At 39.4% G+C, this 16,549-nt stretch overlaps 1 protein-coding gene across 8 annotated transcripts in view; it reads left to right on the plus strand.

The window, feature by feature from the left end:
* BABAM2 (BRISC and BRCA1 A complex member 2) overlaps positions 1-16,549 on the plus strand; it is a 400,157-nt gene that overhangs the window by 356,460 nt on the left and 27,148 nt on the right. For 6 of the 8 annotated variants that reach the window (XM_064572014.1, XM_064572016.1, XM_064572013.1 and 3 more), the window contains one exon: positions 8,710-8,863. In XM_064572014.1, coding sequence (XP_064428084.1) covers positions 8,710-8,863 — 154 coding nt within the window. Of the gene's footprint in view, positions 1-887; positions 1,202-8,709; positions 8,864-16,549 lie in introns of those variants that run through there. The other 2 variants (XR_010405476.1, XM_054509673.2) reach the window with 2 other exon arrangements.

The raw sequence follows: 16,549 nt of genomic DNA on the forward strand, positions 1-16,549 counted from the left end.
AGCCCGACGTGGGGCTCTATCTCACAACCCGAGCTGAAATCCAGAGTTGGACGCTTAACTGACTGAGCCACTCAGGCACCCCGAGGCTTCTGGAAGGTTTTAGACAGATTCTCTTCCCACCCCTTACCCCATGGTGATTACTACCTCAACTATAAGCCTCACCACTGTCTCCCTTCCCGAGGACAGTGAGAGTCAAGTGCATGCTGGCACAGTCCAGAGGAGGACCCAGCTTTGGTCACATGGCCTCTCTAGAGCCAGCTCATAGTCAGTGCTCCAGGAATGCTTATCACATTGGATACTTGTTGCTGTTTTCTCTAGAATATAAAGCTCATAACTAGATCCTTTAATAAAACAAGATTAGTTTCAGACTTTTTTTTTCTTCAAAGGCTATGTTAGTCATCCTTTACTCTGGAGTAGTCACAATTTTTGTAAATTTGTACCTGGCAGGATGTTCCAGTTTTTCAAGACTGGAATTTAAACTGACCAGTGTCAGTCTCTCTACTTTAACTATCTTAAATGTGTCCTTTCCTTCTAATCATCTACATTTGGTACATTGTCTATGAATTTTTTTAATTGAAAGCTTACGGCGCTTTAAAGACTTTGCCTAGTTTTTAAGTGCCAACGCCTTTGCATTTGAATATATTTTAACTTATTTAAGGATTCTTTTCATTAGATTCTTCCCTAATTTAGCCAGATTTCTTTTTTAATCCTCCCAGGCCAGGAGTTTATTTATTGTGACTAAGTTCTTTTTTTTTTTTTTTTTTTTTGTGACTACGTTCTTTTAAAGATAGAAGTTAAAACGGTATTAAATGCTATTTATGGTGTTCTCTGTCGCTTGATTTCTTTCTGCATCTCATAAAAACATGTTTCCTTTTTTACATGTCTAGTGCAATCAACGTTTCCTCACTTTTATGATCAATGCCAGTCACTGGTTATATATCAGCCAACTACTCTGTGTCCAGCCCAGTGTGACACATGCGGAGGATATAAAATATCAAGTACACTGAATTGTTAGCAGTCCAGCCATGACTGGACTATGTGGCTGTGGAAGATGGAGAAATCACCGAGCAACAGAGCAGGCAAGGAAGGCTTCCTGGAAGAAGGTGGGACCCGGACTATGTCACAGAAGCGAGAGCCGATTGAGAGATTGAACAAGGAGCCACGCCTGAGGAAATGCTTTTCTGAATTGAATATATATACTGTAAGATATTCCACTGAAGAATATACCACAGTGTATTTATCCAGTCTCATGTAGTTGGACGCTTGAGATATTTCCAGTTTCTGTTATCACAAACAGTGCTATAGCAAACTTTCTCCTATGTGTCTTCTTATGTACATGTGATAGTATTTTAGGAGTGGAATAGCTGAGTTATGAAGTATGTACATCTTCACTTCTCTTGTACAAGAGGTTATAGAAATTTGCACGCTCATCAGTGAATGAGAATTCCCACTACCTTGACAACACTTGAGCGTTGCTGGGTTTTAAAATTGTTGTCAATCTAATGGGTATGAAATGGGATGGCCTTGACGTTTTAATTTGCAGTTCCCTTACATGCTCCTTTCCTTCAGTTGAACAAGCATTTATTAAGAGTCTCTCCTGTGCCATGTACTCTTTCAAAGACTAGAAATACTAAAATAACTCATCGCTGACCCTCACACTTAGGAGCTCACAGTCTGAGTGATTCCGACCTGGGGAGACATATCAGAATCACTTAAGGTGCATTTTCAAAAATCAGAGGTCTGAGGTAGGGCCCACACAGCTGCACTGTTGATCCCATGGTGACACTGATGCTTATTTCCAGCTGAGAACCTCTGATCTCGTGGGAGGAGAAGCCTACTCTGTTCAGTCTGGGCTCGTCTCTGTGGGCAGGGTGAGAGAGCCTCACTCTTCACTGGCCGGCACTATGGCATCCCTTTTATCTTGAGGTTCTTCTTCCAGTTTTATGTGAATGTCTCATTGGGTGTTGGGATGATTCATTTGTACCTATAAAGTACCTCAAAAGCAAATGCTAAACAAAATATAAGCAGAGACCAGATTTCCCGTGACTCCAGCTATCTGGGACAACCGTAAACCTGGAAGGAAACAAACAGAAACGAGAGGAGGAGGAGGAGGAGACGCTCACTGAGCAGGGCTGGAGGAAGGCACCCTGGAGCTCACACCACCTCACCTCCCATCCATGCAGCGCCGGCTCTGCACGGAGTTCTGGTCCTGGGAAGGACTGTCAGCGGCACCCGACTCTTCAGAAGCTGAGACACATGTGGAATGAAGTAGACAGAGAAAAGAGGAGAGGGAAGAAAGAGAAATGACATTGAGAGTTGGCCTTGATGGGAAGTGGTAAAGCAAAAAGGCACTGGCTGGGAAAAGGAAACAAATAAATTAGAGAAAGCTTGTCATCAGGGGCAGACAACATGTCACTCCCTGGTAAGCCCTGGGGACCTCAGTGTGCCACTCTGATTGCACATCACCTCTTGCCTGTGCACAGTTTAAGAGGTCTGGCCCTTACGTAGGAGGCATTGGGAAAGAGCAAGCTAAGTCTTCCTTAACACTCGAGGCCATCATGTATAATGATTTTTTTCATGTGTTTTCTGTCATCAAGAAAAGGCTAAGCTATTTCCTGTATACTGTATATGCTGAGATGTGAAGGTCTGTCCAAAGTTTAGAAAGTGCCATCAAAATAGCTAAAACTTACGTGCTGTGAGCATTTATGCTATGGTTAGAAATTTCACATACATGGAACAGTGGATAAAGCCAGACTGAAAACCAAACAAACCAACTAAGAAGAAAGGGGGAGAAGGGGAAGGGAATGCATATTTATTTATGACCTGCTCTGCTTTTGTCCAGTCTTGCCAGCAGTGCTGAGAAAAGAATTATCCTCGTTTTGCAGATGAGAACATCAGGATTCAGAGAGATGAAATATTTTGCCTGTGGCCTCACCACTAATAAATGGTGGGGCTAGGAATTAAACTCATTTTTATCTGACTCCAAAGGCTGTGCTTTTTTCCACCATACCACGCTGTCTCCTCCCATATTAGGATGTTTAGAATTTACAGCAGAATTTAAGGCTCAGGCTTTAGTTTGGTAATATTACAGCCCCACAGACAACCTGTCTTTGTGATCACATCTCACAAAAGATAATGAAAATTTGAAGCCGGCTCAACAAAATCTGGTTAATATTTCGTCTCCCCTGTCACTTAAATGTAAGGCAGGGATGGTAAAAGGAGCCACCATTCAATTTTCAATGCCTTGGGTAGGATTACTTCTGAATTGGAAAACTTTCCTTTTATATTTCCTGTAGGCAAGTGCTCTGGATATGCGGTGTTTCACTTTCTAGTGGTTAGAGTCCGTGTGTCTCAAAGGTTTAGTGTGCAGTTAGTAAAAGGGTGTTGGTAAGGGGTGGTCAGTTAATAAATGGCAGACTTCATGGGTGGTTTGGTGCTCACTGCAGGGGAAGCCTGGGAATGAGATGTGAGCAAACTGCTTTTAGGGAGAGTTGACCTCAGATGGAGTCATCGTTAGAGGGGCGTTTACAACAAGTCAACGTGGGGTTAAAACTGTCTACTAATGAGGCTTCGAGGAACTGGAGAGTCTACAGAGGACTGAAAATGGAAACACCACTGTAACCACCACAAAGTGAAGGCATGAATGTCTTCCCTACTGACCCAAGAACACAGCAATATAGCGTTTGGAAGGTTTGGAGAAATGAAATAACGGCTGACTTGTGAATAAGGATGAAAATATCCGATGATGTGACTCCCAGGGAAGCAATTATGGTTAACCCCTCATTTGTTTGGCATTTTCAAGTATTGAACTGTCCCACAGAACTGCATTTTCCTGACAACTCAGACTTTCCTATTTATGTGCCTTGAATGTTTTCAACCATGCTTGGTGGAAATACTTCTGAAATTGGTTATTCAATTATCCTGCCTTCTTGAACAGAAGCTGCAAGAAATAACATTTCTTTAGATGCCTTTCTTTGACTGCAAGTCTGAGAAGACCTGATTAAAAGAGGTTTAGGTAGTTAGGACTTGCAGTGGTCTCACATAACAAGGAATCCAGAACTGGGCATTCCAGGGCTGATGAATTCAATAGCTCAGTGATGTCAGGCTGACTTTCCTGGTCACAAGGTGGATACACAGCTCCAAGCCTCAAGATCTCACATGACAAGATCTAGGCAAGAATGAAATGGGGGCTTCTCCTTATACATGTTTTTACTCAGAGAGGAAAATATTTCTCAGAAGACCCCTAGCCAACTTCCCCTTGGGTCTCATTGGCAGGACTGAGTCACATTTCCATGCCTTGGTCTCATGGAAGGCTGAAGAGAGTGAATACCCAGCACTTTAGGACTCTGAAGTGGGAGGAAGGCTCTACCCATAAAAAAGAAGGATGGGAAGGCACCTGCGTGGCTCAGTTGGTTAAGTGTCCGACTCTGGATTTTGGCTCAGGTCATGATCTCAGGGTCATGAGATCAAGCGCTGCATTGAGCTCTGCACTGGGTGTGGAGCCTGCTTAAGATTTTCCCTCTCTTCCTCCCTCTGTCCCTCCCTCCTCCCTTCCTTCTGTTAAAAAAAAAAAAAAAAAAAAAGAATGGAGAATGGATGGCTCTTGGTAGGGAACCAAGAGTGTCTGCCAGGTTACTGAGATTGGGAGTGAACATTACTTACAGTATGGTAATAGCTTGAGGGATGGTTGGGCTTTTCGTTCTCTGCTGAATGGCCCCAGACTGGGATTATTTTTGATTTCCTAAATCTGCTTTTATTTATTATTCTCTCTCCTTTCTCTGTGCCAGACTGCTAGTTATCATTACTTACTGTTCATGTACCTTGTCCTAATCTTGCCATAATTAGATTTTTTTTTTTTCTGGAAAGATCCTATGATCAAACTTGTGAGAACTTTGCCCGAAATGTTCTGAGGGAGTATCTGACAGCTGTCCTGTGTGTCACCTATGTGATGTGGTATTGCTTTTGGCTATTGGGGGCCATTTTTCCATCGTGAGGTCTTTGGAGAAGTGACAAATTTCTAGAGAGTCTTATGAATTTAGATACAACTCTAATGAAGTCGTCTTACGGTGAAAGGATGAGCATTTGGGGACAGTTAAACTTGTTTACTAGAGAAAGCAAAACTGCATCTGTCCATCCGAATCCCAGCGTGGTGTAGAGAGAGGCAGCGAAGTTTATTGGTCCATATTCGGCTCCTTCTCAAAGCCGCATGGCTGCCAGTTGCCTGGAGAACAAGCACGAGAGCTCTGGGACTGTGACCCGTGGGACTCCTCCCTGCAGCGACTGTCCAGCACAGGGCAAGCTGGTGCAGAGTTTCATGATCCCTGCCCTCTGCCAGGGCAGCAGGGCCCTGTGAGGGAATGCTGTGAAATGCCCAGGTCGTACAGAATCGCAAGTGTTTTGGCAGGGACTTGTTTCAACAAGTTCTTGAAGAAAGTAATACTTTGGCAGTGGTTATTGAAATTATACTGAACAAGTGAGGACCATCCCTTCCGTGGAAGGAGAGCTGACCAAAATCAGTCTCTGTATACAGGAAGAAGGAAATAGGAAGCAGTTGTCAAAATAGTACTGATGATGAGTAACTGAACCAAATGGAATGATTCTCCTCTGGGAATCAAACTGGAGCTGGTAGGTGGGTTGTGTTCGAAGGAATCCAATGGTTAAAATGTTCTGTTTTGATCTAGCTGAAGCTGTGAGCCCAAATGGCTTGGAACCCCGGGAGTACCTTCAGAGCAAGTTAGCTGTTTGAAGGCCTGCAGTCTTACTTTATTTTGTGTCAGAAGCTCATGAGTGAGGGGCACCAGGCTGGTTCGGTCAGCAGAGCATGCGGCTCTTGATCTCAGGGTTGGGTTTGAGCCCCACGTTGGGTGTGGAGATTACTTAAAAATAAAACCTTAAAAAAAAATCACGAGTTAGCTTTATAGGCAAACATTAAGTGGCAGAAACATTTGGGGAGAAGGAAAACAAGCTTTGTGTTTTGTTTTTTTTTAATTCTGACTAATTTGTACCATTCAAATCATTCTTATAAGAAAAATGCAAAGTATTTCTCATAAACATTTTAGTTATTAACTCTTTTATGCAGAACATTTTTTAAAGAATATCCTTTTATTGACTGCTGACTGATACAGATAGGATATCGTTTAGTTAAGTTGAATAAGGTATTTATATTTTTTGAATTTTATTTTCTCATATGTAGATTACCGACTTTATTTCTCAAGTACTCTGACCATTCCTGCTTTGCTGATCATCCAGCTACTGCGTTCAAATTTTAATATTGGCTTCAACTATACTTTTTTAGAAAAAGCTCCATGGAGAAATAATCATGCAATCAATGTTTTTCTGGGATCACAGTACATCTCAGCATGTAGCTGACTGGCAGTTTTTTTTCTTTTAATCAGAACAGTTCACTTGCCTGGGTAAATAAATTTACGTTCACATTTTGAATTGTTTCTGATCTTAATTGGGCATTTAGGGGGTCAAAGTGGATGGTTCAGAACTAGGTGGGAAAATCATTTTTCAGCATGTCAAAATACCAGCAACTCATTTTCTACAAAACAAAATAACAGGAACAAAAAATATAATGTATTCCAAAGCCCAGAAAAAGCTGGTAGCTTGACAGTCATGAAGACTGTGGTATTCTCTGTATTACTTTGATCCTGAATGTGACTGTGCTTACTTTAAATTGGCAAATTATTGCCACTGAATTCTATTATTCAAAATGACTGCATTTTTGAAGGGAAGCTTACAGGTTAAATACCTTTCACCAGTGCTGTGCTGTTGATGACCGCTCTGGGGGTTAATGTGAATCTTGTTTTATATTTGGATATTTAACATGTAATATAAACAATTGAAGTGAAATTAAACTGTATGTGAATGGGCATTTTTTCTAAAATTAGAGGAGATGCAGTGAGTAATCAGAAAAGATATAAACTTAATTTTAGAAAGCAATATTTATTCAAAATGACTGAAGATGTTACAAATCATGCTTTGTAATGTAAAGGGACTCAAAAGGGTTTTCTGAATTGGATTATTTCTAATTTGAGTCAGTCTGGTTTTCATACTTCGTATTGTTCCTCCATGTTACTAAATCTCTGCTTTGGCACAAATAGGCATGTGCTGAAACTGCATTGAGGCACGTGGAAAATGTGACTTAATGAGTGGATATTCACGGTCTTCCCGCTTTTGGGGGGTTGTGATTCATATGCAGAAACCCCCTGCAGCACTGAGTCAGAGTCAGATAGACCCAGTGGCCTAAGAGGGCCTGCCACTGGACAGTTTTTCTGTTTCTTGTTTTCTTGGTTTTTTTTGAAGTTTGCTGCGAATCTGACTTTTCCTTCATGAAATCATTTTGGATGCTTAGAGGGCCTAGCCCAAGTCAAATGTCACCCTACACTGGCATGGTGACAAATACACAGCTAGCTAGTGTGTATTTTCATAAATTTGCCTCATGTAGCCAAAAAGATGAATCTTGTACATTCTTCACAGTAGAGATTTTAGCTTCCTAAACTGTAATGATAACATGGTGAATGTGTTGTGAGCAGGAGGCAATGGGGCCCAATAGAAGGAGCTCAGGATTTACACCATGGGTCTAGATTTGAACCCTGTCTCCAGCTAGCTAAGGCACGGGCAAGTTAATTAACCTCTTGGAGTCTCAAGTTTGTTCGTCTGTTAAATGCACATGGTAAAAATAATGTCTGCTTCATGGAATTATAAGTCTCAAATTAGATCAAAATATGTAAAAGTACTCTGTGAAGCTAGGAAATTCCATACACATTTTTTTCTCCTTATATTTTCCCAAGTTAATGTGCCTGTTCTTTGCCCTGGAAGTGATAACATCCACACAAATATACAATATATGCCTTGAAGAATGTGCTATTGAAACAGTCTGTGTTTATAGGGTCGGTTTGCCTCAAACTAAAAAGGAGTCATTTTATTTTTAAGAATTGAGTGAAAGGACCCCAAAATGAACAGATACAAGCACATAATACTTGTTAGCAGCCAACACTGGAATCAGGCTGCACCCTCGAAGTAGATATAATGCAGTGTTCAGATGAGTCCCTGTTGCGTTCCATTAAGGAGCCCCCACTGGTTTAGGAACTATATGTGGTAACACATCTGGAGAAGCCTCAAAGTGCTGAGTATCAGAATTCACTGCTTGATTGGAAGTAAAGTGATAACTTTATTTTTGCTGGTGGTCCAGTGGCTGTATCCTATAAAGTAAAAAGATTATCACCTGCTCTCTTGCTCCCCATTCCAAATCCATTCTTTAAGGACAGCCTCCATCCCACCCCCTCCATCAAATGCTGGATGAGGAAGGTACTGCCCAACCTTTGAAGAGTTTATGATTTAAAAGAGACTGAAAACAGATAATCAACTAACTTCTCTATGGAATCCTGGACAAAGTAAGTGCCACGGAGGCGTTCACATGGCTGGGAGTGCCCAGCTTCTGTGAACACTTCATAGCATCTGTCAGCACCCACGCATCATGCCTCATATTGGTTATATTTATTTATGTGTGATTTTCATTTATGTACCTAGATTGTAAACTCCTTGAAGGCAGGGAAGGTACCTTGGTATCTCTCGTTCCCTCTCTCCATACCTTTTACCTAAGCCTCAAGCAGTTTTTATGGTTCAGATAGAGTCTGTACCCAACATTCAGGTTTAACCCATACATTTAAGCCCTAACTTGCTTCTTTTCTTTTGTCTTTGCAGTCGACCTGCCCCTGTTTTTCCCTCGGGACCAGCCAACTCTCACATTCCAGTCCGTCTATCATTTTACCAACAGTGGACAGCTTTATTCCCAGGCCCAAAAAAATTATCCATACAGCCCCAGATGGGATGGAAATGAGATGGCCAAAAGAGCAAAGTAAGTGAATCCACTGCGTTTCCTACAAGTAGGAGCATTTCCTTTCTCTAGTCCGGGGGTTGGCAAGCTACTGCCTGCAGGCTAAATCCTGTCCTGTGCCTGTTTTTGTAAATAAAGTTTTACTGAAACACAGCCATGCCCATTTCTTTACTTATTTTGTATGGCTGCTTCCATGCTACCATGGCAGAGTGAGAAATTGCAACAGATCACACATGACCTACAGAGCCAAAAATATTTGCTGTTTAACCCTTTACAGAAAAAGCTTGCCAACCCCTTATCTAGACTCATCAGGTAGATTGTTTGTTTGTTTTTTTAAATGGGTTACAGGATTTATCTGCAATCTACTGGTCTATTTAGATTAGAGAAAAAGTACTAGAGGAATTAGAGTTGTGGATAAATGGTGTTGATGATGAAAATGTTGGAAGCTATTTTCATATTTTTTTTAAAAAAATGGAAAATTTCAGCTGACAGTAGACAAATAGAATTTCTGCTTAGTGGTCAGTACATGGGTCCAGTACCAAGTTTTTCATGTGGAACTATAATGTCTCTGAAGGAACAAACATTACATACCTCATTGAATCTCTACCACCATTGCCCAAATTAGGGCCTGTGTCTTCTTCATCTGAGTAAATGGCTATGCAAATAGCTTGGAACTGTTAGAATCCCTGTGGAAGTAGGCTGGGAATTTGATAGAAGTTGAAGTTAGCTAGAGTTTGGAGCTTAGAGATTTAAGTACTGCCCATGAACCTGTATGTAGAAAGTGTTCACAAGCCCTGCGGGATAGGTAAATGTACAAGTATGTTTGTGTTTTATGGGTAACACTTTATTTTTTTAATTTTTTTTTTAATATTTTTTTTTTTTTAAGATTTATTTATTTATTTGAGAGAGCGAGAATGAGAGAGAGTACGTGAGAGGGGGGAGGGTCAGAGGGAGAAGCAGGCTCCTCGCTGAGCAGGGAGCCCGATGCGGGACTCGATCCCGGGACTCCAGGATCATGACCTGAGCCGAAGGCAGTTGCTTAACCAACCGAGCCACCCAGGCGCCCTTTTTTTAAAGATTTTATTTATTCATTTGAGACACAGAGATACAGAGAGAGAGCGTGCGCGTGAGCAGGGGGAGAGGCAGAGGGAGAGGGAAAAGCAGGCTCCCCGCTGAGCTAGGAGCCCAGTGTGGGGCTCGATATGGGGTTCGATCCCAAGACCCTGGGACGATGACCCGAGCCGAAGGCAGACGCTTAACCATCTGAGCCTGGGTAACACTTTAGTATCTGGAACATCAGTCTTCATGAACCATGGTCTCCCAGATTGAAGCCACAGTGGATCAAAATCATAGTTTCCAAAAATATGTAATGGTTAGAGTGGCAGGTGGTTATTACTTTATCACTCTGAACAGCCATACGGTCACCCCTGTGATCCCAGCTGAAGGATGATGAGATCCACAGAATCACAGATATGAAGGATATTTATTAAACATCTTCATTCAGTCATTCAGCGTTTATTGAGCAGCTACCATGGTCCAGGCAATGCGCTCCATGCTTGGGGATAGTGATAAACACATTGGAAGTTGTCCATGTCTTCATGGAATTTATAGCCCAGCGGGAGAGATCAAAGCCTTTATCATACCAGATTTCTGACAGTTTGAAGTACTAACAAAACCTGGCCTGCCAGACCTAGAATGCTCTCGATTAGTAGGACTTCTTGCTCTTGCCTCCCCCTCCCTGAGACTTCTTTCCCTCCCAGGGGGCCTCCTGACATCTCCTATACTTTCTGTAGGTACAAAACCTTCACTTAATCAGGATTGGGGCTCTGTTCAATAATGACAGGGCTGCTTTCTGTAGAAACACAGACCTTCCCATATTCATATGTGGGATCCAGAAGTGTTATCTGAGACTTCAGTGTGCCCTTTCTCCCTGCATTTCCCCTTTTTATCCGTGAGGTCCGAGTCTGAAATTCTGTTTAAGGAAAATGACAGGCATATGCAAATGTACCTAATAACAATGATTAAGACTTAGATATATTGAAACAGACTTGAAAAAAAGGGATTCAAAAATAAGTTTTATATTTGGGGTATTGCAGTTGTTTAATTTTCTGGGCTTTCCCTGTGTATATACAAGATCTGCCCTTAGAAGATGGGCTGTTATTTGTGGTATGTGCTATGGAGTCTGAACCAGACATGTCCTTGTGGTTTCCATGGCAAAACTGTGTGTGTGTGTGTGTGTGTGTGTGTTTCTTAACTAGACATTTTAGCATGTATGAATTGAGTCTTTAAGGAGTTGCAGACCACAAGCCTATGATTTCAGTATAGGAATATCGTAAGTGAAGCCTGTTTATCTTAACAGATTGGTTCAGAGTTGCAAGAGACATTTGCTTTATGTTAACACCAGTCTAAAGAAAACATCTGAAGTAACGTTAAAAAAAATCTGCTTTCTACAGTAGTGAAGATGGATTCATTTTAAATGTAATAAAAGAGAAAGCCAGCCGCTCATACTAGGAAGAAGAAATAGTTTAAAAGCTCTCTTCTTTAAATTGAACCGAGTAACTTCCCTGGGCTGTGTCAGAAAGCCAGGTAATAGATCAACACAATCCGAGAACTGTCCTGCAGGACAGGCTTGAGATTGGTGGAGAGAGTTGGAGAGAAAGGACAGAAAGAGAGAGAGGCCAACTGCAGCATTCCTTACACGCCCTGTTTCTTTGTCCTGTGAAAATATTGTACGTGCACAGTGCGTAAAAGGCTATAATTCACTCGGGGAGTTCTGCCCATGACATAAACACTCACGGTTTATGAACATCAGTAGAACCCGTTGAGTGGAGTCAGCTGTTTATTCCCTCCTCTAGAGCAAAATTCTAAACATGTGGCCTCACGAAGGACACTTGCTGGCACTGACCAGAGCTTTTCCTAGGACATGTGTTTCTTGCTCATGGCTGTCCAGCAAATTCTGTCCTCACAAGTGAAATGCCCTCTACTGGGTGAGCACAGGCTTTGGGGTCATGCAGTCCCATGCCCAGCTCCTGTCACAAGTTCTAATCGAATAAGCTGTGGCCTCGGGCTATTAACCTTTCTGAACTTGATCCTGTAAAACAAGACTGTACTCCTCCCTATTGGACGGGCTTGATCTGAAGGGTCAGTGAATGGACATATGGAAGACTCTTGTGTTTGGCTTCTGCTTTGTCCCACAGTGCCTTTGCTCACTCCTTCTTCCCACCCTCTTTCTGCCCCTTCAAATCCTTCAGCGTTCTTCCCTCCGGTTTTCTCCATGCATGCTAACGTGCAGGCAGCTTCTTCCCCTCTGCCTAGTCTCAGGTCTTCCTCAGGTTACAAAAGGGTTATGTACCTATAAACCCATCGTAAATTGAAAATATCGTTTGTAAACTGGAAATGCATTTATCACACCTAAACTACCCAACATCCTAGCTTAACGTGGGACTACCTTCAGTGTGCGCAGGACACTTAACTTGAGCCACAGTTGGGCAACATCAGCTAACATAAAGCTTATTCCATAATACAGTGTTGAATAGCTCACGTAAGTTACTGAGCAATACTGGAAGTGAAAGAGAGCATGGTTGTATGAGGACAGAATGGTTGTAAGCGTATCAGTTGTTCACCTTCGTGATCGCGTGGCGGACTAGGAGCTCGCTGCAGCTTGCTGCCTCTGCCCAGCACCTCGAGAATTCTGCCACGTAGCCCGGGAAGAGCTCAGAATTCAAAAGTACAGTTTCTACTGAATGCATGTCACTTTTGCATCATTGTAAAGTCAACAAATTAAGTGGAACCATTGTAAGCCAAGGACCAGGTGTGCTGCTTTGAAATCTCTTTTGTATTATTTTTTGTGTATCTTTATATTGTTTCATTTCCTTAATCAAATTTTGAGTTCTTTGAAGGCGGGGGCTTTGCCTACCTATCTTTTTAAAGATATTTATTGCAGTGTAATTCACATACGATAAAGCAGACAGATTTCAGTACATCTTTTGATGGAGTTTTGACAAAGTTACCTTCTACCTTTTCCAGTTAGTCTCCTCATCCCCAGGACAGACACTGCCCCATGTCTTAGTTTTTCCTTTTCTAGATACTTCTTATAAATGGAATAATACAGATTGTATGCTTTTGTGTCTTTTGTAGTCAGCATAATTATTTTAGATTTATCTGTTATGAAAAAAAAAAAGATTTATCTGTTATGGTATTCCTTTTTTACTGCTGAGGAATTTCCATTATAGGAATATACCATAATTTATTAATGCATTCATCTGCTTATATATATTTAGGTTGTTTCCAGTTTGGGGATTTTATGAAATGAGCTGCTAAAAACGTTCTTAGACATACAGTTTCAATTCTGTGAGTAAATAACTGGGAAGGGGGAGTATGTGTATGATTAACTTTATAAGAAACCGGCAAATTTTTTCTGAAGTCTTTATACCAGCTTACACTCCCACTGGCCAAATACAGGGTTCCATTTGTTCCATATCCTCCCTGACACTTGGTATTGCCAGTCTTTTAATTTTAGCTATTTCAGAGGGGATGAAATGAGATCTCATAGTGTTTTTTAATCTTAATTTCTTGGTGATTAATGATGTTGATCATCTTTTCATGTGCTTATTGGTATATCTTCTTTTAAAAAGTGTCTGTTCAAATTTTGCCTATTTTTAATTAGGTTGTTGGTTTTTTTATCATTGAGTTTTAAGAGTTATTTATATATTTGTCAGATTTATGCATTACAAGTATTTTCTCCCAATCTGTGGCTTGCCTTTTCATTTTCTTAACAGTGTCTTTTGATGAGCAGAAAATTTTTATTTTTAATGAAATTGATTTTATTAGTGTTTTCTTTTTATGTTAATGTTTTTGTAGCCTCATACGTATTTGCTTACCACAAGGTCATGAAGAAATTGTTCTATGTTTGTTTGTTTTACAAGCTTTCATTTTGGTTTGACGTTTAGGTCTCTGATCCATCTCAAATTAATTTTTGTGGATGGTATGAGATGGACACTGAAGTTGTTTACGTAAATCCAGGTATTCCAGCAACATGTGTTGAAAAAAAGGTTTTTTCCTCTTGAATTACCTTCATGCTTTTGTCAAAATAAAGTGACTGTATATGAGTGGGTCTGTTTCTGGATACTCTGTTCTGTTTCATTGGTCTATTTTTCTGTTGGTCTACTAATACCGATATTTCTTAAAGTCAGGAAATGTAAATTCTTCAACTTTGTTCTTTTTGAAGATTGTTTTGGCTATTCTGGGTCCTTTGCATTTCCATATGAATTTTAGAATTAGTTTGCCAATTCCAACTCCAAATTCCGCCCCCCCCCCCCCCCAAAAAAAAGCCCACTGAGACTTTGGTTGGGATGGCGTTAAATCTATACAGCAACAAGAGGGAAAATTGACATTTTACCAGTATTGGATCTTCGAATCAATGAACAGCGTTTTTATTTAGGCCTTTAATTTCTCTGAGAAGTGTTTTGAGATTTCAGTGTAGCGGTGTTGCATTTTTTAAGTGGTTTTGCTTTTATTGTAAATGATAATTTTTTAGATTTTATTTTCCACTTGTTGTTGGTATATAGGAATATAGACAATTTTTCTGTATTGACCTGGTGTCCTGTGACATTGCTAATAAGTTCATGATTACTAAATTCTAGTAGCTTTTTTGTACTTTTCCTAGTGTTTTTTACATAAACAATCATATCATTTGTTAACAGCTTTACTTTTTTATTTCCATCTTTATTATTTTTGTGTTTTTAAATTTCTTTTTCTTACCTACTTGCACTGGCTTGGACCTCCAGTACAATGTTGTACACAGTGGTAAGAGCAGGTATCTGGCCTTACGTGTTCACATTAAGGTTGAGGTTAGCAGTAGGTTTTACATGGATGTGTCTCTCACATTGAAGTTCTCTTGTATTCCCACTTTGCTAAGAGTTTTTATCATGAAGGGGTGTTGAATTCTGTAGAATGCTTTTTCTGTATCTATTGGCCTGAACCTATGGTTTTGTTTTATTCTATTACAGTGGTTGAATTATGTTAATTAGTTTTTGAATATTGGACCAACCTTGCATTCCATGGATAAATCAACCTTCTCAGTCATGATGTTTATCCTTTTTTATATTATTAGATTTGATTTGCTAATGTTGTGTTAAGATGTTTGTATTTTCACACTCATTTTAATGAGTGATATTAATGAGTGATATTTCACATTCATTTTAATGAGTGATATTAATATCTTGTGATGTCCTGTCAGATTTTAATAAACTCACTATGCTGGCTTCATAAAATAAACTGGAAAATTTTCCTTCCACCTCTGTTTTCTGAAAGAGTTTATGTAGGTTCAGCTCTGTTTTTTTTAATGTTCAATAAAGTTTTATTTATGGAAAGAAATTCAAAGAAATCTTTACGAAATATAGGGATAGTCATCATTTTTTCTTGTGTTAGTTTTAGCAAGTTGTGTTTTTTTAAGCAAGTTATCCAGTCTAAGTTGTTGAATTGACTAGATGCAAGATTGTAATATTCGCTCATTTTCCTTTTAATATTTGTGGGCTATACCAATATAACTTCTTTCATTCCTTATAATGAAAGTTTCTGTTATTTTCTCTCCCCTTTTCTTAAAACAGTCTAGGTAGGGGTTTATCAGTTTTACTTATCTTTCCAAAGAAAGTTATTTATTTTATTAATTTATGCTTTTATCTTTATTATTTCCTTCCTTCTATTTTTTAGTTTAATTTGTTCTTCTTCAAGCTTCTTAGAATGGAAGCTCATGTTATTGATTTTAATCCCTTCTTCTTCAATATAAACCTTTAAAGCTACAGATTTCTAAATTTTGCACTAGCTGCATCCCACAAATTTTGATACATTTTTTTGTTACTTTGTTAGAAATATTTTCTAATTTCTCTTGTGAATTCTTTTTGAACTGTGCATTGTTTATAATTGTGCTGCTTGAATTTCAAGTATTTGGGGATTTTTCTAGATATCTTATGGATTTCTAATATAATTCTGTTTTGGTTGGAGATCATAATCTGTATGATTTTAAGCCTTTGAAATCTATTGAGATTTGTATTGTGGCCCAATATATGGTCTATCTTGGTAAATAGTCCCATGTGAACTTGAAAAGAATGTGTGTCCTGCATTTTTGAGGTATTGTATTATATATACATGTGAATTAAGTCAAATTACTTCTTACTGTTATCTAAAACTTCTATATCCTTACTGTTATTTTTTTGTGTTTATTATTATATCAGTTTTTGAAAGCAGGTATTAAAATTTCCACCTGTGGTTTTGGATCTGTTTATTTCTCCTTTTAGTTCTGTCCATTCTTGCTTTTTGGATTTGGAGTTTTGTTACTTAGGTACACACATATTCAGAATTATTATATCTTGATAAATTAGCCCTTTGATCATTATAAAATGACCCTCTCTATTTCTGGTAACTCTCCTCGACTTGAAGTCTGCTTTGTCTGATATTAATATAGTTGTGCCAACTTTCTTATACTTATTTTTTGCATGGTTTATCTTTGTTCATCCTTTTTCTTTCATCCTCTGTGTGTCTTTATATTTCAAGGAAATGTTTTGTAGGTTGGTTTTCTTTAAATCTAGTTTGATAACCTCTGCCTTTTAATTAGAGTATTTGGTTTATTTACATTTTATGTAAGTAATGAACTGATTGAATTTAAGTCTACCATCTTACTGTTTGTCATTTAATTTCATTTATATGTTT

The sequence above is a fragment of the Mirounga angustirostris genome, unplaced genomic scaffold, assembly GCF_029215605.1.
Source record: "Mirounga angustirostris isolate CCGP_5_RB_7025 unplaced genomic scaffold, mMirAng1.0.hap1 SCAF_10, whole genome shotgun sequence".
Lineage (NCBI taxonomy): Eukaryota > Metazoa > Chordata > Mammalia > Carnivora > Phocidae > Mirounga > Mirounga angustirostris.